This window comes from Nanorana parkeri, unplaced genomic scaffold, assembly GCF_000935625.1.
Source record: "Nanorana parkeri isolate BGI_ZX_2015 unplaced genomic scaffold, ASM93562v1 scaffold192, whole genome shotgun sequence".
NCBI lineage: Eukaryota > Metazoa > Chordata > Amphibia > Anura > Dicroglossidae > Nanorana > Nanorana parkeri.
The window spans coordinates 463,237-489,634 of record NW_017306460.1 but is presented as its reverse complement, the minus strand read 5'-3'; the positions used below and the strand labels follow the sequence as shown (position 1 = coordinate 489,634).

General features: G+C 41.0%; 1 protein-coding gene across 1 annotated transcript in view; it reads left to right on the top strand.

Annotated features, from left to right (window-relative positions):
* EPHB1 (EPH receptor B1) overlaps positions 1-26,398 on the top strand; it is a 259,254-nt gene that overhangs the window by 172,525 nt on the left and 60,331 nt on the right. The window contains exon 4 of the mRNA XM_018555329.1: positions 20,680-20,835. Within this exon, the coding sequence (XP_018410831.1) occupies positions 20,680-20,835 (156 nt within the window). The remainder of the gene's footprint in view (positions 1-20,679; positions 20,836-26,398) is intronic.

Here is a 26,398-nt window from a genome sequence, read left to right as displayed (position 1 = left end):
CAAAATAAAACAGCCATGTGATAGGTCTGTGATTGAAGCTGTTACTCCCACACCACAATCTTGTTCTGGGATGGTGAAGATAAACATATGCTTGAGGTCACTGCCTCAGAGCTAGTATGTTCTCTGTATCTCTGGAATGGCTGCTTCCATCAGAGCCTCCTAACACATGTTTTGTTTTCTTATATAGGTTACAGTGAACCTGAACTGACCTAAAAAGTGCTCAAGATAACAACAGAGTTGAAGTGGTGCAATGTGTTAATTTTTTTAGATTGATCCCTGAGTCCTTGTGGAGCATCTTGAATGAGCGATCACATTGCATTCCAGTCATTGCCTTTTCTCATCCTTTGGTGTGCAGATCATAAGTTAGGCTCCGTCCACACATTAGTGGATTTCCACGCAACGCGCTAAACATAAAAATAATACATTGAAATGTATATTGTTCACGCTTGTGCGACATCCGCACGGTGCCCAAAAAAGTCCAAGCGTGATATTCCGGCCAGATTTCACGCTTTCCGGGTATAGTAATAGCCGCAAACGTGCGGAATACGCGCGTATGTTAAAACTTGCACGTTTTCATGACGTGCAGTTTTCCACAACACAAACATTATGTGTGAATGGAGCCTTAATGATAGAGGTACAAAAAAAAACATATAGTGGAACTCCAGCAAAACGCGCAGAAGGGTTAGAACCTCCTTTGGATTTTTATTGCTTTCTATTGTTCCAATTAGGTGATCAGGACAGAAAGTGGGAGAAAGCTAAAGTTCCACAGTTGTCATCAGAAGAGAAGTTGAGGGGAAGTCTCCCACAGTGGACACCTTATTCTGGTGGGATTTCCCCTGACTTTGGGTGGTTTTCCTCTTTCTTTTTTGATCCTTCAGGACCGAAAGAGCTGCAATTTCACTCCATACAATAAAAAACCCTTTGGAACAAAAACAATTAGGTTGAGCTTGACCTGCAAACCTTACATGCATTTTCCCAAAACATAGCATGGTCCGTTGGCTTACAAGAGTGAAGATTGGCTGGCAGACTGTAGAGAACACAATGTGAGCAACACAGATGTATCATATCAGGAGCGTAACTAGAAATCACAGGGCCCCATAGCAAAATTTTGTATGGGGCCCCGTGATTGCTAGTTATGCCACTTGCAGAGCCCTCCTGGGAGTGACCCTGCAGAGCCCACCATACACTCTATATAGTGGGCTCTGCAGGGTCTCAGATGGGCTGCACACCTCTTACCTGTCAGCCCTGTCTGCCTCTGTGGTCACTGGGGCCCCGCCTCCTCTTCCATCCCTGGGCCCCACCTCCTCTTGTATCGACGGGCCCCGCCTCCTCCTACATCACTGGCCCCACCTGCTCTTAGGTCGCTGGCCATTGATGTAAGAGGATGCGGGGTTGCTCTTAGGCGGGCCCCGCCTCCTCCTTTACTGCGAACGCTGGCCTCTTCTGCCTTAGCTGCTGGCTGTCACTGACACAGCTCCGCAGCTGCTATGGGGGGAAACGCTGCTGCTGAGCAGTGTCAGTGACAGCCAGCACCCTTACATGCCATAGCGACCCCTGGCCGGGCCCCCCTGTGCCTGGGCCCCATAGCGGCCACCTGGGTCGCTATGGCGAATGTTATGCCACTGTATCATATGTAATGGTTCAGTTTATGTCTATTTAACTACAAAATTGTAAGAACATAGCCAGTATACTTCATCCAAAATGCCTCGGCTTGTTGCTGCTGTTCTGAAATATTTTTTCAGTAAAGTTGATTTAAGTCTGTCTAAATAGCCCTGTAACATTCCTGTAACATAAAATAAGTATACAAAAAGGAAGGAGGGGAATCTATAATAATACCATTGCAAGTCGCCAGTGCCTACACAAAGTAGAGTGGTCCTTTAAATGGGGGTTTGTCTAGAAGATGCTTTTTCCTATGTTTTCCTTCTTCCCATTTTTTTTCTCCCACGCTCATCCCCGGCCCCGATGGTATACATGAAATATGCTTACTCTGTAGATGTAAGCATGCAGGAATTGATTTGCAGGCAGGTGAGATTGTAGAGTGTGGGCTGAGATTTATGGCTGCGGGGATTCTAGGCTCCCCAGGAGGGGGTGGGGGGAGAGGTAGGGATCAGAGCCAGTGCTCCTGTTCTATCTGATGATCAGACACTTTCTGATTTTATATATGCCACAGTGTAAGTATTGGAGTAAATCATGGATTTTTTTGTTTTATGCTTCTAAACCTTCCTCTGAGCTTTTGTATCTTATTCACAAATTATTCTTCCTAATCTCTTTGAGAGGAAAAAAGGAGTTAATGATCTTTTTCTTGTATTTTATTCTTATTCATTCTTTTTCTTCACCTTAATTATATTCTTATACGCTTTACTGGTGCTGCAGAATACAGTTCAGTGCTGACAAAGTGTATGTGACAAAGGAGTAAGGTGCATGAGAGCCTTCCGTAGGAAGGCTTTCATTAGTAGCATATTGAAGGTATGCGAGTCTCCTGGGTTTCCTGGGCGTCTCTTAGTCTGTGACAGGTGCTCGCACAATCTGCAGCCGCCTATGTTGTAGTTTTGGCTTTTCCCTGGAGGACCATTAACATCCCCTGTTCTCCAGACGCATTCTTATTGTATGTCCTCTTTTCTTTATCTTTTGTGTATCTAGCCTGCACCACCTTAGCACTGTATTTTAATACGGCATTTTTATTGCTATATTCTTAATGCTGAAGTTAAGCCATCAGAATAAAGACACAGTTCATTAGTTTGACACCTGACACCTGCATGAAAAGCCTTTTTTTATACAAATAAATTGTGATTATACCATAATATTACCTTATAAAATCAGGTTTATTATCTGGCTGTTTTGTTTCCTGTTTCAGAAGATGCAGCCCAGGAGGAGGGTTCCCTGCAAGGCTGACATCATGCATGCTTGCCATCATTATGGCCTGGATCCAGGTACACAGTTAACCCCCTCCATTGACAGTCTGCCAAAACCATAACATATGTGGGTTGGTTTTGTCTAAACCCTGATTGTAATATGTGGGGACTCCCCATCACAGCCACTTTATGGGTTGGTCCTGTCCAGACCCTCCTCTAAATAAATATTTGGGGACCTTCCACTCTCAATACCTGCAGTAAAGGACTTTATGATTTACTCTGCATGTGCAGTAACTTAAATTAACTCAAAAAGGCTGATGCTGTGATCCCAGGACATGGCCTGGGACACAGCAAAGGCAGGACAGAGAGCCAAGATGCGGGATTCGATTGCCAAGCAAATTCAGAACAGTTGGTTTCTAGCATGTGATGTAGTAACATGCCTCGCAGAGATGATTGATTGTGGAAAACAATCAGTAGGTGTAACACAAGAAGGTACTATGCTGTTAATTGACCTCTGTAGGCTGATGAATAGAAGAGAGGTGTTGATGTAATTGGCTGTTTTCCCTCTAAAGCAGGCTCTAAAAATCAACGAAATGCCCATTTTACTTACCAAAAGCCATGGTCAAGTGATCCTCCTGTACTGAATCTTCTTTCTCCCTTCTTCTTTTTATACATCTGGAGGGGTCCTTCTTTGGCAGACAATGATAGGGACACTTCCTATTGGCTGTCCAACAGCCAGGTCCTTCTAAGATCCAGAATATTTGACATCATTGCAAGGGGATGGTATGGGACCAGGCTGCAAGGGATCATCTGCAGCACTAGATTAGTGGTCCCCCCACACCTGGAATCGACACCAGCAAGGAACCTGGAGGGGGGATTTAGGTGAGTATAACTTGCTTTACAAGGTATAGAAAAATAAAAATCCTGTAGGGTTATTTGGAGGGGGTTCATACTTTGCCTGGACTGGGACTTTAAACTTGAGATGCCTGCCTGACCATCAAACTAGGATAGCATTTCACATCTGTTATGCGGGAGACTCTCTTGACTACGAGCAATCGGCATGTGCAACAGGGCAAAGGTCATGTTCAATATCACGCTTATAAAAAACTGGAGACACAACGGCGGGTGAGTTAATGATCAGAAATGTGTCACACTGTCCCCAGTGACAGCTCATCTGGCAACAAGTGAGTTAATGGCCTCCGTTCTTTGTTACATGTCACTGCATATCAAAATGCAGTCAGATCTTAAGAGGATAGCACAACCTGCACAGATGTGACACAGTTGCAATATGAGGTCGATTGGAGCAAGCTAGCCGAGAAGAAGCCCGAGTCTGCAACCTTTTCGGTTGTCATCAGGGGGCTATGAAACAAGATGAAGTGTCAGGGTATTTGGAGTGCATGGCCCGGGTCTTGTGTAACTCTTAGAGAGCCAGGAACCTACACACAGCAAGTTCATGTGCACCAGACGTCACACCAGGCATCTGTCTATAGTCACAAATAAATACTTATCCTTATACTTCCTTCCTCTTTATTTCCTGCATCCCTCAGAGGGATCGTCTTTGTAAACTCCTGCAGCTTCAGTGGATGTGGAGAGATCCCAGTTGGCTGGCAGACATTGAACAATTTCATTTTGTTTCCTCAACTCGAGGACCAGCAGTGTGCAAACATCCTGTTGCTTGTTTACAACAACTTTTCCAACACGAATATGAAAGAGGAGCCAGGAAAACGCGAATGAAAATAGTTTGAAGAAAAAAAGGAAAGAACAGTCTTGCTCTAAATGATTTAATACGGTGAGAAATATGTAGTTTTATAGTATGCAGGCGCTGCAGATATTCTCTGCAAATATCAACCTTGTAAATTAACTACATTACTCAATACTGTTCACCTTTCCTCCTAAAAAAATTTTCAGTTTAGCTGCCAAAAACGTTCTTGCTCACAGTCTCTGACAGCTCCAAGCTTTAAAAATGTGGTCTGGATCTACCAGAATCTTCTGAACATTAAAGTGGAACTATGGTCAAAAAGAAAAAACTACATAATAGCGTCTGTCACTAGCATTACCACAGCAGTCTTTGGTTCTTTGGGTTCCTCTGTAATGTAGCTTTTTTACCTGTTGATCTTGCCATTAGAACTATTTCCTTTAACAGGGTGACAACGCTCTCTCGTCTGCAATGAACTCGCACAGCAGCATTAGACAGGATAGTCTTAGATAGACATGTCATTTTAATTGGACTTTATGTAAGAGACAAACAAATTAAAGACCAACTCTAGCCAACACTTTTTTCCTTTGGGAAAAGAGTTAAACCATACGCCATAATGCTGACCATTGTAAGCCTCCCCTGTCACTGTTAAATCATACCCTCTGTCCCTTTGTCCTCTATGACTGTCCCTCTTTTTGGTCTGATGTACAGATATCTATGAAAATGTCCTATTTTAACTACCAAAACTATTATTCTGCAATAAAACCTTCATCTTATCTCTTGCTTCATCTTATCTTGTTTGCTTTTTTACAATGTCATCATAAAGAAATAGTAATGGTGAAAAACAGCTCTGGGTTTATCCAATCAATTTTGGTATGTAAATTCCTAATGGTCCGCTTAACTGGAAGCATGGCAGGGCTCGTCCATTTCAGAAATATACAGTATGTGCTGGTAGGTGTCCTTCTTTCTCATCTCTGAGCCCTCGTTCACACCTGAACGTTTTGTAGCGCGTTCTACGCTCGACGAACGCTCTACAAAACGCTCAAAAATATAAATCCCATTGTATTCAATGGTCTCGTTCCCACCTTGGCGTATTTCCGCCCCTCCCTAACGCGCTACAAAACGGCCCACGCCTGAAAAGGTACATGTACTACTGTGGGCCGTTTTGTTGCGCGTTTCCCTTGGGATACAGCCAAGTAGCCTTCGGAAACGCGCTTTTGTTGCACGACTTTTTTTTACCGCGAAGCGCGGTAAAAAAAGCGCGACAGACGCGCATATGCAATACGCCTAGGTGTGAACGAGACCTAAAGGCTGGGAGGTATGGTTAAATGGTTTGTTCCAATCCCTATAACTGAAACTTCTGCTGGACAGTTTGACCTTATAACCACTTGTGCAGCATTTTAAAACAGCTCAGGAATATAAGCAATTTTTCCCCAGTGCCATTTGAAAGCAGTTCTCAGTGGCTTCTGAGGTCCCCCACTGGCTCTAGTACTGGAACCACTGGCTGTCAGTGAAAGCTAGAGTTCCAGGGATAGCTTCAGCGCCAAGTCCAGAAGTTGAAACAATCAGCTCCTGGGCTTCTGATCTTGCTACACAGCACTCCATAGGAGAGCATGTAGCGGAATGCTGTAAACACAATGCTTCCAAATTGTATTTACATTGGAAGAGATGTGGTGTCACTAGTGGCAGAATGTTACAGCTCTGTCCAGCGTCTCCCTGATAGGAGCGATCTGTCGCTGCACAGCTGCATGTGGGGTGTGGATAAGGTCTCTAATTACCAAATCTAGGCCCACCCATGCTAAAAAAAAAGTGAAATAAAAAAAATAAATGGTAAAAAAAGCATAAATATACCGCAATGGTGTCAGATGATCTGGATGACATTTGGGTTTACTGTACAAGCATCAAAAGCTTGCACAAGTGTCATTCAAGCTTAAAGTTAAACACACACATTAACTTTGAGCTTTACCATCACACCAGTGGCGGACCTAATAACCAAAGGGCCCTGGTGCAAGATTTTATCTTGGGCCCCACTCCCAAGACGGGGGGGCGTGGGTGCGGATCACACTGGACCCACCCAGCGGTCTCTAATGTTGCAGTAGCGTGCTGGACTTACCTGAGACCCTGCAGAGCACACCATAGATCCTGCAGAGCCCACCTGAGACTCTCTATGGTGGGCTGGTCTGGTCGTCGGGGTCCCTTTCCTGTACCTCCTCCCAACTTCTTACCTGCTGCTGGGGTCCGGCGGCCTCCTCCACCCCCTCCCCTGTCACCTCTGCCATGCTGCCCTGGTACAGTTAATACCCATGTAAGAGCCCCCCCCCCGGCTGCCCAGACCCCTCACATGGTCCTCTTTATGGGGACATTCATCAAACGCCAGGACGCCAACACATTAGGAGATCAACACCCTGACTTGAATCGAGAACTGCCTCCGGTCACTTCACCCTCCACCAGCCACAGTATGCTAGATTGATGTGTTTCAGGGGCACACCCCTTCCTCAGAAACCTAATGTGTTGGCATCCTGGCGTTTGATGAATGCAATACAACTTGTGTTTGTGAGTACATATACTCTCATTTTTAATGGTTTATTAAATTAAATTATTTTAATTTAATTTAATTTATTTTATTAAATTATTTTACACATGGAGGCGGCGCTCTGTCTGTTCTGTTTTTCATGCAATTGATGCAACCCCAGAGCCTTTCGAATGAGCAGCCCCTCGAGATAGTGTAAAGCATGATCACCAAAGCAGCAGGTGAATTGTGTTGATGGCAATCTTTGCGCTCAGAGGCATATATACTATTAACTTGTAAAAGTACCAGAAACATCATCAGTGTGCTGCACATAGCCTGTGCAGAGAACGGAGCTGTGGGAGGGACCAGAAGGCTCCACCCATTACAGACTGCCTGCAGAAAACTACAGGAAGGGCGGAGACAAGACCTGTCACCCTGCACAAGGAGAGAGCAGCAGTGACCGGTCTTTATTACAGGAATAAAGATAGGCTGGAGGAAGTTCTGTGTTGGCCAGCTCTGAGGATCGGGTGAGTGTAACTGTTCTTTTTGAACCTAGACACAAACAAGCAATTAACCCTTGCAGTGCTGAGGCAGCCCCACTGCGTTACTGGGTTATTAATATTTTTCCCTGAAGTTCTTCTTTAAGCTCTGCTATTCATTCACATAGCTATTTACAGGGATCTGTGAGTTTGAGACTACCATGGCACAGGGACTCATAGTTCTCAATGGAGTACAAGTGGTGATGTCACGCTTGCAGTCCACTGATTGCTTCCTCTAGCCCCACAACTGAAGGTCCATACCTCCGTACAGACTTCGGTCTGGAAGAACAGTGTGCGGGAGCCTGAGCTTTGCAAATTCAATCCACTGATTGCGGTTGCAATGCTTTGCAGGCAAAAAAAAAATAATAATAAATGCATGTTTTTTTCTTTCATTTGTGTGTGTGCATTTGTAATTTCTTTCCCAAAAGGGGGACTATGCATTGAAAGAAATGTGTCTTATCAGTCAGTAGCAACCAACTGTTTTATTTTCCATTTTTTAATCTACACTATAGAAAGCACTGTTGGAAGCTGATTGGTCGGTATGGATTACATGCAGACTTTTTTCCATCCATTTTTTTATTAATCAACAGTGGTCTGTCTTGATTTCCAAGTAAATGGCCATGCTTCCAAGCCGACAAGACAGTCTTCCTGTTTAGAACCTGAACTGAGTAAACAATAAATGAATGCAAAAGCAAATAGTATGTATGGTCACTCAATTTCATATTCCTTTTTTAGATCACTTTCTTACAGTAACTATGATAGCAAACAGGTACTCTCAATTTCCTTTATGAGAGCACTTTCTTACAGTAACATGGGTAACTATGATAGCAAACAGGTACTCTCAATTTCCTTTATGAGAGCACTTTCTTACAGTAACATGGGTAACTATGATAGCAAACAGGTACTCTCAATTTCCTTTATGAGAGCACTTTCTTACAGTAACATGGGTAACTATGATAGGAAACAGGTACTCTAACTTACCTTCATGAGATCACTTTCTTGCAGTAACTTGGATAACTAGGATAGAAAACAGGTAATCTCACTTTTCTTCACACAATCACTCTCTTTCAGTAACATGATATCTATGATAGAAAACAGGTACTCTCACTTTCCTTCACAAGATCACTTTCTTTCAGTAACATTGGATTGGAAACAGGTATACGCTCATTTCTTTATGAGATTACTTTTTTTGCAACAACATGAGTAATTATCGGAAACAGGTGCTCTCATAGAAGACGTGTTCGCTAACAATGTACAATGTTTCAGCCTTCAAAAGTCACAACTTACAGTAACATGAACTGTACTAAAATTCTGTCCACTATCCAACGTCTTTCAATTTAGGGCTGAGTGACAGATGGGAATATAGTAAACCAATGAAATGTAATTCTTTAAAACAGTCTGTGGCCTGCATTCAATGGTTTACATGACACCTGGGGATTGAGATATAATATTTATGCACCACAGTGATTTTACACATGATTAGGAGTTAGGCTTGCTCTGTCGATTCAAGCACATCAAGCACTTTTTTTTTACCTTCACGCCACAGTTGGGTGCATCTTCAGTTTCCTGGAAAGAGCGGCTCCTTCATCAGTGCTTTGAATCCTTTCCCAGTTGGGTGTTTTCCAGAGCCACTAATTGGCCGTGTTCCCAGTCAACAAGCTAGTGGCTTTTCCCATTTTGTAGGCAAGCGCCTTCCCTGTGCATTAGCTGAGACTCTACCAGGCTCAGCGATGGCATTAACATAATTCTATAATAACACCATAGAATAACTTGCATTCCCACTGAGCAAACAGAACTGGATACAGACAGTCCTGTAACCTTCAGTATTACTATCTTTATCTGTAGGCTGCTGCCATTTAGAGCAGGAGTCTGCTTCTACACATATATTTTAAAAAATCATAAATACGTAGACATTAAAGGTATATAGACTTTTCTCTACCCTCAGTGAAACTCAATTACCCAATTTACCTTCTTTGAAATGTAATAAAAAGTCACCTTCGTCTACTTTAGCTGTTCACACGTAGGTGTTTTGTCGATCAAAGGTAAGCGTGACAAAATGGTTAAGACAAGAAATTCCATTAATTTCTATGGCCCCTGTTCACACCTGAGCGTTTTGTCGCAAGCAGAAAAACCTCTGTCGCTGGAAAAAGTACATGAGCTGCTTTGTTGCAGATAACAGTGCTTTTTGGTCCCATAGACTTTAATGGGAAACACGAGTTTCGAGCATTTTGTTGCACGTTTTGCCGCAGGAAGTTTCCAATTGAAGTCTATTGGAACAAAAAGAGCTGTAATATGCCAAAGAGTAGCTCATGTACTTTTTCCAGCAACAGGTGTTTTTCTGCTTGCAATAAAACACTCAGGTGTGAACAGGGGCCTCAACCTCAGTAGAATTAATTTCTAAGCTCAGCCGCCTTTCTCTAAAATCTTTGAGCAGACTAATAGGGACAATGCTATTATTTATTTTATTGATTTGTATATGTAAACAACCTATTTTCCAATGCAGAGCTCACAAATTTACATGGCTCCTAATCACAGTGCAGCCAGCACTGAAAGTCTGTTTGCAGCAGCATACTTTTTCCGTTAACCTAGTAGTGGTGGTAGAAGATAAGTGAAACATCTAAAGGAAATCTGTACAAGAATGGGAAGAACATATGGATTCTGTGCTGATCTGGTAAAAATTGAAGCCACAACCCCAAACTTAGCTCAGGTGAAATCGCAGGACTTTAAAGACTTTATGAGATCTGGACCTTTGACTATTGAGCTAAGTCAATATAATCCTGTCCTTACAAATGGTAGCTGAAATCTCTGAAAACCCTGAAAAATATGGTGTCTATGCTCACCCCTCCACAGCATCCTGCTGCTAAACAGCACAGCTTCCACAGAGTAAATCAGGTAGAGTTCTGATTGCATTATGGATGCAGGGTATTTTGGGACAACCATGCTAAAAGCTATAACAAGCTGAGTAGCAAAAAACAGGCCACTATCGGAGGTATGGGGTCACATAAACTGGTAATGTTTTTCCCATTTTCCATCATTAAACTAGAATTATATTATGTGTCCAGTTTAGGTACAATTGGCGCTGAGCAGAGTTCTTTAACACTTCCACAGATGTACCAGTAAAATATTTTGCGCATCTCTGATTAGATGAAATTGAAAACAATAATATAAAAATCTTTACAGGCTTAGAGTTATAAAGTTATATTATCACGGTGGTATTTGCAAGCGGCTTAGTCTTTACTGTAACAGGTTTTGCAGTCAATACATTCTCCCCATCATAGAATGCTGCTTTCAAACTGCAAGTTGTCTGGATGTTCTTCTCTCTCCCAATGGTGGGTGTATGAGGCGAGGCGTAGCGTTTCATCTATGTGGTTTGATCAATAAGAAAAGATCTGGAGAGGTTATCGTCACAGGGGAAGAGCTCTGCAGATTGTCAAGAAATCAACACTTGAATTACTTGGCAGAAACGAGATGTCAGTGAAGACGACGTGCTTCATCATCTCATTGATTACTTGCACTGACTGTGTACATTCTATGAGGTCTCCCGACTATAGAAGAGCAGTGTCAGGGACATTGATGCCTATTTCAAGAAAAGTGTTTTCACAGCATTATTCAGTCATGTGTGTTAGAGTGATCTGTGGGGTGTTGTTGGGGTTTGATAGAGTTACAGGAGCTGTTGGAGAACTAAGTAGATAAAGGGCATGCAGGTATCACACTGGCATATAAAAGTGTGCTTGGGAGTTTACAGAAATCACTTGACTCTGCACATTGCGCTGTTGAAGGTCTTTTAAGCCGGCATATGAGTAGCATATACTAATGTGTACAATGCATATTTTACATTGTTCCTGGATCCCAGAGCAAGATATTCTTATTCTCCCTTCTGCTTAAACCACATCAGTATGCCCCATCACACATCAAGATCTACCAAGAGAACATTGTCCTTATTACGTATATTGAAGATGCCACGATGTTCCTTCTTATATGTCACTTGAAGGACCACTATCTCAAAAAATGTTATACTCTGATGTGGTTAGTACAAGCAATAATGGGTCCAAATATAAAATCTTAGATATTCTTATTTTATATTCTTTTATATTTTAGTTGTCACTTAAAGCCCAACTCCAGGGAAAAGAAAAGTTTTCCCTTGCAGTGGAGCTGGTTAACTGCTTGCTCATGCCTTGGGAGAGGAAAAGCTGTTTTACTTACCTGATCTCTGCTCACCTGGCTGTCCGGCTGTGAACTGTCCCTTGGTGTGCTCACTTACAATGCAGGGCTGTGGAGACTACATTGTACTTCATGATGCCAGTGGTCTGAAGCGGAAAAGAGGCTGCAGAGATCGGTCTAGCAGCCTGGATGGAGCCAACAGGAGCGGGGATCAGGTAAGTAAAAAAAAAAAAAGCATTTTTCTGCCCCCAAGGCATAAATGAACAGTTAACCCTTGCAGTGCAGGGAAAGCCCCACTGGAAGGAAAAACTTAATTTCCCTGGAGCTGGGCTTTAAAGGACCACTATGTCAAAAAAAATGTTATATTCTGGTAACCGTATGCAGTTAGTACAGGTAATGATGGGGTCAGTATCTGAATTCTTACATATTCCTTTTATATTTCTTTATTTTTTTTCTCTACGTATACAGGCAGACCAAGCTGTCCAGCAAAAGTGACAATGGGAAGGGTTATAGTTTGTCCCGACTCTTGTCACTTTCACGTTTTCTGGACAGTCCACAGAGTAAAAGATTAGGGCACTTGCCAGTGTAGCTTTCTTAGTGTTGAAACACACGTCTATTTAAAGTCAGAGATCAGGCTTACCCAGAGCCAGATCATCAACAAAGCAGCCTACATAGGAACTGGACATCCATGGGGGCCAGCTAAAACCTTCATGCTTCTGCAATGAACCGGGGGGGATGAGGCAACTGGTCAAAGCTGGCAGTTCAAATTGGGCAGTTTGTCAACCCAAGGCATGAAGGGTGGGCAAATGTGTTTACATGCCTAGGGCCCTGTTCTGCCAAGTCTCTGGGATTACCACCTCTGCTACCTTTCTCGATAGATAGATAGATAGATAGATAGATAGATAGATAGATAGATAGATAGATAGATAGATGTGGCTAGCTGGTGCAAAAGCAAATAAATATTCCGTGAAGACAGTTTCAATTGAGATATATTGAATTGCAGATAGAATCATCACGTGTTTTCAAATGTTTTTCAAATTCCAGTACTATGGATGACACCTATTGTTAATACAATGAGGTTTTGCTTTGTGTCTTTTATATGGGCCAAGCACGTACAAAGCAGTTAATATTTCATATGCATTGAGTGTTGGTAGTTAGTTGGAAAGGGTTGGATTATTGAATCATGATTACCTACACAGAATAACAATGAAATAATGTAGAAACAAATGTTCCAAGTATGCAATGTCAAAGCTGCTTTATAGATTGTACAAGAATGCTTGCAGTGAGTGAAAACCGCAGTTGTGTTGTTGGAGAATTGGATGGGAAGCTGTTTGTTCTTTGGCTGACAGCACTTTTTCTATGTGGTTGCAGTCACTTGGTAATCTGTGGAAAGGATATTGATCGCATTTACGTGTTAAGTAAATAGATTTGTATACACAGCAAGATGAGGTTTGAATATTAATATGTTTGCACTCTTTGCAACACCTGTGGTTACTTCCCAGTTTACACGCAAATATATAATGATATAAAGAGACCCTGTCACAAGACCATTCATTTTAACAAAAATCCATCCATAAGATTATATGTGGATTTTACATATTTTATGCACCTGGAAAAGCCCCCCTTGTGTAGACATCTAAAAGCCCTGAGACTGCTGTTGGGTGCTGCCATCTTTGAAGTGATGTCAACAGCCCCAGACAGACTCAAGAGCTGTCACTCAAAGGACACTTTATAGTATCGCCCTTCTTTTCTCTCCCACCAGTTACAAAGTTATATAGGGAGGTAAGAGGGGGGGGGGGTTGTGGAGTAGTAGCTGGATCAGCACAGAGAGTAATTAGACAATCCCAGTAAAGGAGAGGGTTATTCGGTGCAAGGAGGCGGCTGCGTTAGGAAATTGACTAGTAATTTTTTAACAAGTTCAAAGGGACTTTTCAAGTGAATAAAAAAATAATTTTATGGAAAGGAAAAAAAATCTGCTTTTAGCAGCATTTTTCTAAGTTGCTATGCATTTTTTTTTTTTTTAGTTGGTGGCAGGGTCTCTTTAAAGCCATTTCTGAACTTTTACTACTACAGCCCATCTGATTATAAACTCTATACATTGTAGTTCTGCATTTTCAGGCTGTAGATATGATGCTGGACGTTAGTCAGGTAGGACATAGACACATTAATGATGTATTTCTGTAGCAATAAAATGATAAAATATGGTAAATGCCTCTGTCATGGACACACTGGCAAGCACATTTTCTCTTACAGTGTATCCAAATCCAAAACATTTTTCTATTTTAGTTAATGGTCAAAGAACTTTGCACACCAATTTATTGTCTTCCCAAAAAGTTGCTTTCAAGGCATTCCAATGTCAAGATTATCAGTGTGCTTATTTCAGCTCTCATCCGAATGTTCAAGACTTCAAATGGCGTCATAGCTGGTCACATGTGCAGCCAAATGGGAACTGCAATCCAAATACAGGCTAAGATGGCACCTTCCCTGGTCGTAAAGGATGGAAGGATGTAGATCTGCTTTAAACCCCCTATTAGATTTTTTTTCTTTTTGCCAACTGTGTCCCATTTGTGATATTTCTAATAATATAAATACTACTGTTTAGTTCTGTAGACACAACAGGAAGTGAATGGAAATCTCTCCAAAGTGAAGGAAATCAACTCTAATAAAGTTGTCACTGGAAAAGTTTCCTTATCTTGCACTGACTCCATTGCATGTAACATTTTTGCTTTTTTTTCAAAACAACTGTATTGCTTTCAAACTGTTGGACCTACTATTTACAGTCTCTACTGCAACTTCGTGCAGTAAAGACTGTAACTAGAAGCGTGGCAACCCTACCTGTGCTGCTTTCTAAACAAGAGCAGCATTGACACCCTTTAAGTGCATGATCATGTGTGTACTACAAGATGACGTGTCAACGGACAGAAAATCAGCATGTTTAGCTTGGTTGTGAGGAGTGCAAAGGACAGGCTTTATCCCTCTGCACCACCCACTCACCCTTTGACAGATAGCGACAAAGCAAGGAACCTGTAATCCTGTACCTGCTCCTTATACCACCACTATTGAACATGCAGCTAAGACCAAACTGGAAGAACAGCATGGCACTGTCAATTTCAAAGGATCAAAATGTGAGTTTCTGGACAAAATTAAAGTAGTCTTGGACAAATTGTGAGTTTCTGGACAAATGTAAAGTTCAGCTCTAGTCGGGGAAATAACGAACCCATTACACTCCATCTGCCTAATCTGACATGCCAGGCCCCAGCCCAATCTGACACGCCAGGCCCTGAGCCTTTTTTCTTTTGAATAGCAGTGTGGAAGGGGCCTTTTTCTAGTGCCCATGTCAGTCTCTAATGAAGTAGACCTTCCCATTGGCTGACAAAGATGTCCATTGTTTGGGTCCTCACAGGATCGTAAAGAGTTCTACCAGGCACAACGAGGGGTGGCAACAAGAAAATTGGCATGACAGGACTGCAATGGATCACCCGTCTCCACCTCCAGAAAGGGCGTTTTGGATGATCATGTGACAGCAGACTTTGGTAAGTATTTAAGAGGTTTAGGTTTTTTTTTTTAAATGTGTAAATGGGTATGGGGGTGTGGGAAGTATTGGGGATACATTTTTAACCAAAGCTGGGCTTTAATTTAAAAAAAGAGACAGCAGAATTTTTTTTATTGGATAATACCCTGAAGATACATAGGTTTTATTGGGAGGGTTTAGTAGTTATGCTTTAAGATCCACAGGAATTGTTTTACAGTTATTATTCAGCCATAGTCAGCTGCCTGGAAAACGTTTAATTACACAATAGCTCAATAGAATATTGCCCGTTACTTTTACACCACATATAAATCCCCTTATACAATTAATAGCACATAAGAAGTTCCTTGTGTTAAAGAGTTTATAATCTATTTCCAATGTAAAAAGTTTCATGTTTTTAGTTCTTGGTCACTCACTGTGACATACTTAAACATTTTTCATCACCTCGTTAATAGCTTTTCTAATTCCTTCACCATCTCCATTCACAATCCCCCTTTCCACTAATCACCTTTTATTTGCCATTCACTCATTTCTACAGTCATCTCTATTATAGCGATTATGAGTTGATGGCCCCTAATTGTGAGCGTGTTTGTGTGAGTGTACGGCAGGACCATTGCTTTATCAAGTTACAGCCTCGCATCCATAATGAAGTAGCATTCAGTGTAAATATGAGTCTACGTACAGCTAATTAGACTCTTTATTCTGCTCCTATTTATTATTTATTTTCTTTCACTTCAGCTGTTTTCTTTTTCTATTATCAGTGTGGTGTTTTTATACAATTATCTTTACAAATGTCATGTGAAATCTAAAAACAAGCATTCTCTGAGCTCTCTGCCACTATAGGGAATACAGCCAGTTTAGTTTTGCAAAAATATCATTGTACTGCATTAAATGAATGAATGAAACTTTTTTTTTTTTTATATTTCTTTAGTTTTCTTTTTTTAATCTTATTATTTTAATGTTTTTTTTTAAAAAAAAAGAGTTGTATGTTAGATAAGGGCTGCTTGCTCACTCCTCTGCAGCCTGTGCACTTCTCAATTCTGCTGTTAAGTCATGAGATGAAGCAATAAAGACCCTAGGGGGTTTGGTATTGAGAATGTTGCTGTACGAATATTTCAGTATTTGTGAAAAAGTCATGAATAATACCTTTGCAAATGTTTTTAATATATGTGAAGTGTAAAAACCAATTAGATACAGTCCTAAGAGACCGTAACATATAGGGGTACAGGTACTCTTAAATACTAGACCACACAGGGTCTCTTATACACACACACACGCACAACTCACACACAGACACACAAAGGTTGAACTTGATGGACCTGTGTCTTTTTTTCAACCTCAAATACTATGTAACTATGTCATTTTCTAATATTTAAATTGTCTCTTATCCTAGGAATCCTAGTATCCTAGGAACATATAACCTGAAGAGAAATTATCCTAAAACAATAGTCTAGGAACACTGGACCAGAAGAGAATTTAGCATAAAACTATAGCCTAAGAACACTGAACCAGAATAGCAATTAGCCTAAGAACACAAGACCAGAAGAGAAAATAGCCTTAAACAATACATTAAGATTAATGACATAGAAGAGATAGCCTAATACAATAGCCTAGCAATATTTGACTAGAAGAGAATACATGTCTCATTTAATTTCATTTCCCAAGACGATTATTCCTCATTTCAAGACGTGGGTGGAGCCATGCACATATTTCCTTTACATCCTGTCTTTGGTGTATAGTGCAAATATAGCCTAGTTTGCCTTCTACTGATCTTAATAGAAAGGCCTCAAGAAAGGTGTCTGGTGTCCCAACTCTGTAAATGTTAAGTGTTGATTAATGTACTCTGTGACCCAAAGTCAGCATTTAGCAGGCTACTGGCCGCTATCTGCTGACAGTGCAGAGCCACACAGCAGCTGTATGATCCCAACAATATTGTGGGGATCCACCTGACTGCTTGATTGACAGCTGGTTCTACCTCTCTATAGCCAGAGCCAGCTTTGCCCGCTCCCTCCCCTGTCAGTCCCTCCAATGAGCACTAGAGGAACAGAGAGGGGATGGGGGAATCCCTGCAGGGAGCCGTGACTGCTGCCTGCAGGGAGGAGACCTTCAGTTGAGCGATCAGCGGTTACATGATCGTGCAGCTCTTGGTTATAGAGCCATCAGACAGCGACAGTTTTCCACGCTGGCTCTAAGTATTGGGAAGAGTATATTTTACTAATACTTCCCCTTAGAAGTATAAACACATATAGCATAGCTAACGGCAGTCATAATTCTTACCATTCTTGCCTCCATTGCAACCAGTCATCGCTCGTTTACTTACTCGCAGAGCTAGAAGCACCAATAAAATCTTAGGAATCTAAAACTTCTGGGTGTGTCAGATGTCTGCATCTTCATCCTGCTGTCTTTGCCCCATCTACTATGCAACTAGTGTGTGTTTCTTCAGAGCTGGTGGGACACACTAGTAATGTAGCAGCTGGTATGGGGTGCCACAGTGAGTAGCAGGAGGACAAAGGAATCCCACACACCCAGTAGTGTTGGATGCTGAAGATTCTACCCATGCAAAGACTGGTTGCAGCGGAGATGGTTATGGAAACGTACATTCCTATGCTGGAATTATTTATGCTTTTAACCTAATGGAGGTGTTTCTTTAAATCTACCGGCTGCAGCAAAAGCCTGTAAGGGAAGATTGCAGCAAGTGTTAGGTTTAATGCATCTCTGGTAGACGTAGCTAAGCGTGACCCCCTAATGTCCTTGCACAGAGAGCTCAGCTGATTGCAGAGATATGAGCTACCTGGATGGGGTTAAGTGCTGAGTGTTTTTGTGTCTCTGATTGGGATAAGACAGAGAGGCTGCACTCGCCATCTCCTCTGTGTCAGGATATGAGTCTCCTTGAGGTAACCAGGGAAAGGAAATTAATAGAAGCTGGTGGAATAACCACTTTTTCAAGCAATTTCCTTTTGGAGATATGGTCTTTCTAATCTTTATTGAAGCCCTTTAACCTGTCACTCACCGCTCCTTTCTAGATATTAGCACATGATGAGGAGAAATTGATTGCAGCGTCGAGAGTGACTGCTGCTGGGAGGATTTTTTTCTTTTTTTTGCCTTTCATCAGGGTCGAAGACAAAATGCTGTTTAAATGGCAAGAACATGATGTCAAGGCTGAGAAAATAGACTTCTGTATGATCATTATGCCTATGTTCCTTGTATGTAGTACATAGGAATGTATAATCTTATACGCACAGTGGTTGCAGGCATTTTGCATCCTGACCTTCTGCTTAGTAGAGTACAACCTTCCAATTGGCCATAGCTTCAAGCACATATTTATTATGAACCCTGGGGTGGTTGCCAAGATGGCTTCCTTTGTGTGAGCAACAAGTGTGCTATGTAAGGTTTATACAGCATGCCTCTGTACCAGCATTGTTTTCCTCTGTAACTGTATTCCAAAAATGTTACATCCATACCGGGCGGATGAGCCACCCTGGACGCAAATTGTCTTCATCTATGTCCCCTCATATGTCCCTGTACGGATGGAAACAGATGCGCAGGTAAATTCAGATTGTCATTGGTTTGTACAGGCCACTCTCACTCCTGGACACAGCAGTATTGGCTGAGTTTTATGGTGTAAAGCAGGAGTAGCCAAACTTCGACCCTACCACTGTGGTGAAAATACAAAGCCCATTAAGCATTGCAAGATTCTGAAAGCCACAGGCATGTCTTCTAGAGACAGATGCATGATGGGGTTTGAAGTTTCATCACAGCTGGAGGGCCAAAGTTTGTTTACTCCTGGTGTGTGGCCATTCACACCCATTAGAATGAGCTCTAAATAAACAAGTGGCCTCTTATATCTCTCATGGTGTCTTGCAACAAGATGTCCTTAACAGATTTCCTGGCTTTGCTTACCCCCTTACCAAGTTTTACTCTTCTGGTGGCCTCTCTTCCTGCTGTTTTCTCCTTAAAAGGGTAGTACATTTCTATGTGCTGGGTGGGTTATGGCTTTTGCCATAATATATACGTGTGCAGAGCATACTTGCATATTATGGCACCCTTACCTTACCTGCCCTTCTCTAACACTGTGTGTTGAAACTTCTGTACACTGCCGCCATCATCTCCACTGCCACCACTTCCGGGTTCTCAGGCATCCACTTCCGCTATTGAATAGCAGAAGATGATGATGTAAGTCCTGCAAAAGGACAAAATCCCTACCGCCTAGCAATTTTGTTTTCTATTTTACTTCTGCTTTGATGCACACAAATAAAAAATCCAACAGGAAGAACGCTTGGGGCATGTGGGTGGAGCTTGGAACACAGCAGCAAAGACCTTGCTGCCTGAGTAATAAAGATTATGAGAAGCTGTTGATATTTCAAATACTAGTCATGGGTTAACTGAGCATATAAAGACTTAACAACCTAGACTCAATAAAATGGCCTCTAGTAATAGAGTAGAGAAGTCTCCATTCCTCAACTCTCAGTGGAATAGATGGAGAATCCAGCTTGGGTATCTTTTATGCTCGGGGTCTGTCGTGGGTCACCTCCTTTGCCCATGGCAGCTCTGCCACTTGATGAACCAAATTTAAATACAGCCACATTATCAAAGTGTCTGAAAGAACTGTTCTTGTTCCCATAGCAACCAATCAAATTCTACCTTCCTTTCATCTAACGCAATATATGAAAATTAATGTAATAATCTGCATGCTTTAGGCAGCACAAGGTATTTTGTTAGCCACTTTGAGCAATAAAACTTAATGTGTGCCCTTATAGATTAAAAATTCCATATTACTAACTGTTTTATTACCCCGAAGCCACCAATCAGACTCCAGCTGGGATTTGCCAAGGGTAGGCTTTGTGTAGGTGTAGGGAAATACAGGGGGTCCTTAGCCGTGACATTTTAGAAATTGTAAAGAAAATATCTTATTTTTGTCACATGAAAAATACAGAGAAGACAGGGGAGAAGAGCCATCTAAGGGGTTGCAGACAGTACAGGTATGTTATTTGCATTAGAAGGCTTATTTACTAAGTAGTGTTAACTTGCTGTACATGTTCTAGTGTTGACACAACCAGCGGAGTAGAAATCAATAGGGACACAAGTAAACATATCATGAGCTCAGTCTGTCAGACGCACCTGCCTTGATTCTGATACTGTCATTGAATGGAAGAAGCCGGCTGACTGACTGCCTACACATGTTCAGACACAACAGTCTGACTTTTTTTGACCTTCAGGCTTTTGGTCTGGAAATGGCCATTATTGATGAATGTCAAATACAGTTGTGCAGTTGCTGACTTCCTCCTTGTCTGTCGAAATGTTATAAGGCAATGATTCCTTTATTTTAGCAGCTCTGAAGCAGTGAGATGAATACATAAATTAATACATGTTTTATATTGTGTGCTTCTCCCCAGCCTGCCCAGCTGGCATGTTTAAAGCCAACCAGGGATTGGGGATTTGTGCTCCATGTCCTGCGAACAGTCGCTCTACGGCGGAGGCCTCTCCCATCTGTATCTGCCGCAATGGCTACTATCGGGCGGATTTTGACCCACCAGAGGCAATGTGTACAAGTAAGTGCTCAGTATTACATAATAATAAGTATGTATATTGTTATATATGTAATGTGGATGCTCAATACTTCTAGTTGTTTCAAAATGATAGCAGCACTGCTTCTGTCCCCTCTGTGATACAAGGGTCCAAGCCACCTGCAGTCTGAACTGGAATGAAAGCAAACCTGTCTAGACTGAACCGTGGAGGTCGAGCTCTTGTTCTGAACATGTTAGGTGTACCTGTCCCGGTGATTCAGTGGTATAAAGCCCATCTCTGGGTAAACCCAAAAAAATTCCCTTGCAGTGGGGCTACCCCTGCATTGCAAAAGTTAAGTGCTTGTTTTTGTCTAGGGGACTGAAGTGAAGCACTTTTACCTGATACCCACTCCTGTCGGACCCATCTATCCTGCTAGACTGGTCCCCGCAGCCTCTTCTCCCCCACGCTCTGGCATTCTAAGAACTGCTGATGTAATCAAGTTCCATAGACCTGTAGTCGGAGCGGAGGGGGAAAAGAGGACAGCACTGCCGGCTGGGGTTTGGGGTCCAGGTAAGTAAAACAGCTTTACTCCAGTTCCATAGACAGAAACAAGCACGTATCCCTTGCAGTGCAGAGGTAGCCCCACTGCAAGGGTAGCTTTTTGATTTGGCCGGAAATGGGCTTTAAATACTGTGGCATTGATTTACTAGACAAATAGGCTGTTCACTTTGCAAAGGATTCCCTCCTTAGCTTAGTGAATGAGGTGACTTCTATCAGCCAATCATGTGCAAGCAAAAATACTTTATTAATTTTCCTTGTTAGTGATTGGGTATTCTTTACAAAGTGTAAAAGGATGTTCTTCTGGACAGGGTTCTCATCCTGAGTGTTTCACGTATTTGTATGTGTTGCAGTCTACTGTTATAAAACAAGATCAAGAACATGCCAGGGAAGGAAGAGAAAAACAGCTAATAGAGCTCGTGATGAGATCTAGGAGAAAATAAGGTTTTAAATGCCCATTATATGTGGAAAAATAAACATTACAAACTTGAGCAATATTTATGTTTAAAAGAAAATCTATCTTGGCAAACCTACCTTTTTTTTTTACTTCTGTATTAGTCCCTTAGGTTGGTCATGGAGAGAGACTTTATAACTTTATAAGAATGTTTACAGTGTAACTTGATAAACTTTGCAATGAACAGGATAAAATGAAACACGTATTTTATTGCTGATCAGTTTCATGCAGCGCATTCTATTATCACACCCATTGTTCCTCAAGTAATTGGTCATGCAATGAGAATGAGCTGTACACTCTAATAGACTGACTGCTAGCTGTGTTTGAATATGCTTTAATCTTGTTAACCTTCACACAGCTGTCATATGGTCTATAGCCAGCATAAAGATACCCATATAGTCATAGCTTAGGCTGATTATAAAAAGTCAGCCCAAATATGTAGTGAAAATGACCATAGCAGCCTATTTATATGTTTTTAGTTTTGTGGAATGAGAGTAAAAGTATATGATGAGATCATCAGGAAAGATAGGCGCTTACCATGCAAAGTGTCTGTTGCAGTGCTTGTTTTCACCTGTAGGTGGCAGTGATAAATAACTCTGCAATTGCAGCTTCCAGAAAAATGGTAAAGTTATGTTCTTCTGGACAGGAGTCTCATTCTAAGTCTTCCATGTATTTGTTGTATTTTTTTGTTTTTTTTTGTTATAACACAATACCAAGAGAAAAACAGCTTTTAAAATGAATGTTTCATGAGGCTTTCAACAATGAAATTGGCATTTTGTGAGGGCAATTATATATATATGTGTGTGTGTGTGTATGTATATATATATATATACAGGGCTTTATAAGAATGTTTACAGTGTAACTTGATAAACTTTGCAATGAACAGGATAAAATGAAACACATATTTTATTGCTGATCAGTTTCATGCAGTGCATTCTATTATCACACCCATTGCTCCTCAAGTAATTGGTCATACAATCAGAATGAGCTGTACACTCTAATAGGCTGACTGCTACATAAGAATAGACTTTAATCTTGTTAAACTTCCCACGGCTGTCATAAGTCTACAGCCAGCGTACTTGTAGGCTGATTGTAAAAATTCAGCCCAAACATGTAGTGAAAATCCAAAAAATCCAAAAGTATTTGGCGAGCTTATCTGTAAATATAGTTGCACACCATGCAAATTATCTGTTGTCCTTTGTGCCGTAAAGAATATCCAAACCCAAGAAACACATTTTGATATGTTGAAACTTACTAGTCCTTACTTAGATGTGGTGGCTGCATTACTTTTCTTTTTTCAGGATTGTTTCCCTTTATTTTCACCTGGCAGTAACACACCTCCTCCCCGAGGCTCATTTGCCATACTGTATCTTTGGAAAAGCAGCATTGTCATCCTAGGACAATTCTAATAATTTTGTACTGGTGATACTGACTGACTCTGAGTGAATGTTGATGGACTGTAAAAGACAAGAAATAACATGGGTGTTTGCTTCAAACCAATAGTTTATATTGCTGGGTTTAATGGTCAATACTGGAGGTCATGGTCATTAATTGTGTTAATTTGTCACAGGATTGTAATACATGCTTATTTACTGAGTAGACTTTACATACTCTTCTACTGCTATATTCTATATAAAACACTATATTTTATGAATTTAAAGAGCAGAGTGTATTATATTTTGGCTTTTTGGACTTTGATGCTACACCGGTCATCATGGCCAACTAAACCGGGTTGGTCCACCTCCTCCTCCCCCTTTCTATAGGACATAAAGAACTGGTAGGGAGATGTAGAAAAGGTGGGTTCACTCTCAACTCGCTTGGGAGAATCGAAGACTTGAATATCAGAGACTGGTTCTTGGGGCTTCTGGGGTTTTAAAGACCTTGCCCAAAGGTAATTACAGGCACTTTAGGATCTCTGATTTCACTTTATGAGGCCAGTTTGGCTGCTTAAACATTAAGAGAAGACTAATGTAAAAGGAATGATATCAGCAAGTACCATATCTGTTAAACTAAAGTAAACTGAGATAGTCAAATTGAGACAGAAGGCAAAAATATGCAATTTTGGACTTTTTCTGTAAAAAGCTAGCATGACCCCGCCTCCTCTCACCCGTCAAGCTTTTTTATTGGAATTTTAAAGGAAAATAGGAGTGCCACGTGACAAGATTGAGAAGGAGTCAAAAGAATCTTTCTTAAATGCAATAGTCTATTACAGTTCATAACGGTAGCAGCTGTGCTTTGCAGGCTCAAAACGGCCAACTTCACCAGGGCTAAAACAAATATAAACATTTTATAAATAATAAAAAAGTGATATACAGTTGATGTGAAAATAAAAATAATATTTAGTTGAAATTAAAGTATGAAATATATCCATAATCTAAAACACATAGACGATTTATAATCACATATCTATAGATATATATAATAATGGGCCAAATTCTGAATGGACATATAAATAGGATGACAATATGAGTTTTTTCTTATATATTAAAAGATTATATTGCAATACAGTATGAGGTTTATAGAAGGATTATCTTTTTTTATAAAACATACATGCGTGTACATTATAGTATAACTACAAAAGACACAAGTTGTAACAATAATATAGTAATCATAAATGCCACAATATTATACTATTTTATTATTATACTATTAGGTATCCCATCCGTACTAATATGGCTGCATTGCGCTCTTGGATGCATGTTTAACCTTGGAACCTTTTCTGTGGCTCCATGCATGGAATTCATTACAGGGCTGCATTATCTTTCAACAAAATGTTACCAGGGTCTGCTATATTTTTTTGCATATGTGCATACACATATTCTAGGGCCTATTAACCTACCATGCTGTTAGGCGCTTTGGAGTGTGAGTGGAAACTGGAGTACCCAGAGGAAACCCTGGCCAGGATGTAAACAATGACCCCATTGCTACAAGGCAGAAGTGCTACCTACTAAGCCACTGTCCTGCGCCTACTATTAGATATTTATATTCCTATATGATATACAGTATATTGTAATGTGGTTGATAATAAAAATGTTGTCTATTGGACGTTTGATGTAATGGATGTCCTCACTGACCAATAAGGAGGAGGAAGGTAGTGGGGCTAAAAAGTCAAGACTTGCATTTAATTTGTGGTGCCTATATTTTAAAGTCTACTGATTCTTCTGTAGCTTTCACTGCCACAACCTCTGCTTTTGTATTAGTTCATTCATAAGCTTAGTTTGAGATGTCTGAGTTTGTGACACATTAAAGATGGACATAGCCTGATCTTTCCATGTTTGGGTAACATCTATAACAGTGGTGTCCACGCGGCTGCAAAAGAAGGTCCCGTTGCCTGCCAGTTGGACAGTCAAATTATATAATATAGTAACATGATGCATTGTAACCTTGTCTTGGTGCTGCTTTCTCTATGGTTGATCACAGTACATAAGTACCTGTATGGGTATGTGCACGCCTGCATTCTGTAAGCAGCTTAGCTTTGCTCTGAACTTTCTCTTCAGGTTGATAACACAAAACTTGAGAAGGAGAAACTTGTTTTCTTGCCGATGGTAGGAGAAAGGCTAGTGATCTGCAATAAAACACATTTATTATCTCCCTGGAAGCCTCTACTGACCTCCTTTCATATCTTTGTACGATTATCAGGGAAAAGGAATTTACAAATTTACCATTTCAAATAACACTAGAGCCATCTTTTCTGCTTCCATCTTAAAAGGTTATGCAACTGCTTTCATGTAATATTAATAGTATTATTATTACTTGGGGGTGTTGAGAAAGCTCAGTGCTGGTTAACCCTAATGATGCTGGATTTTACTAAATTGCTTTGCTGGTCACAATAAAGTATAATTTACAGTTATAGAAAATCCATTTGTTTTCCATTCTTTGATTGTACAATAAAGTGTGGCTTCTGGGTCCACAATGTTATCACGGACAGACCTTTATTTGGTCAAAGGCTGATAAACGTACCTTTGAGTAGCAGCCCAGGGATTATCAAATGCTAGCTGATACAACTAGCTCCTCAAAAAAGGGTTCCAGGACACCTTAGGATCCTCCACAAATTTTTATGTAAATTCCAAGTCCAGAAAGTTGTCATATGCCTCACCTTCTGTGCAGCAATGCCTTGGCTTCTCAAAGGTTTTTCAGGCACCATAAATTATATTATATTAGGTGGGGGTATGTGTCTACAACCAGGTGTAGAACATTGAAGCATGGAACCCTGAAATGCGTATTGAGAAGATGTTTGTACCTGCCTGCGTCAAGTGGTCCCTGGGCTCCTATGGAAGGGTGACTTTATTAGCCTTAGACTAACTACATGAACTCTCTATATGTTCCTAGTGGCTTTATTAATCTGTACAATAATAGTACCATTCTTTAGCTGCACAGGAAGTGAACTGTAAACGTTTGCCCCTCCTAGAAGTTTTGCACTGTTTTGTCACATGAGGCAATAGTGAATTTCCTCCCATCTCCATTTCTATATATATACTGTTATATAGACAGGCGGCTTGTAAAATAGAGAGTTGTGATGTGGAAGTAAAAGGATTTAATGTTTTTTGTATTGCCATGGCTGCACTGGAGTTATGCAGGTATACTGATATATATAT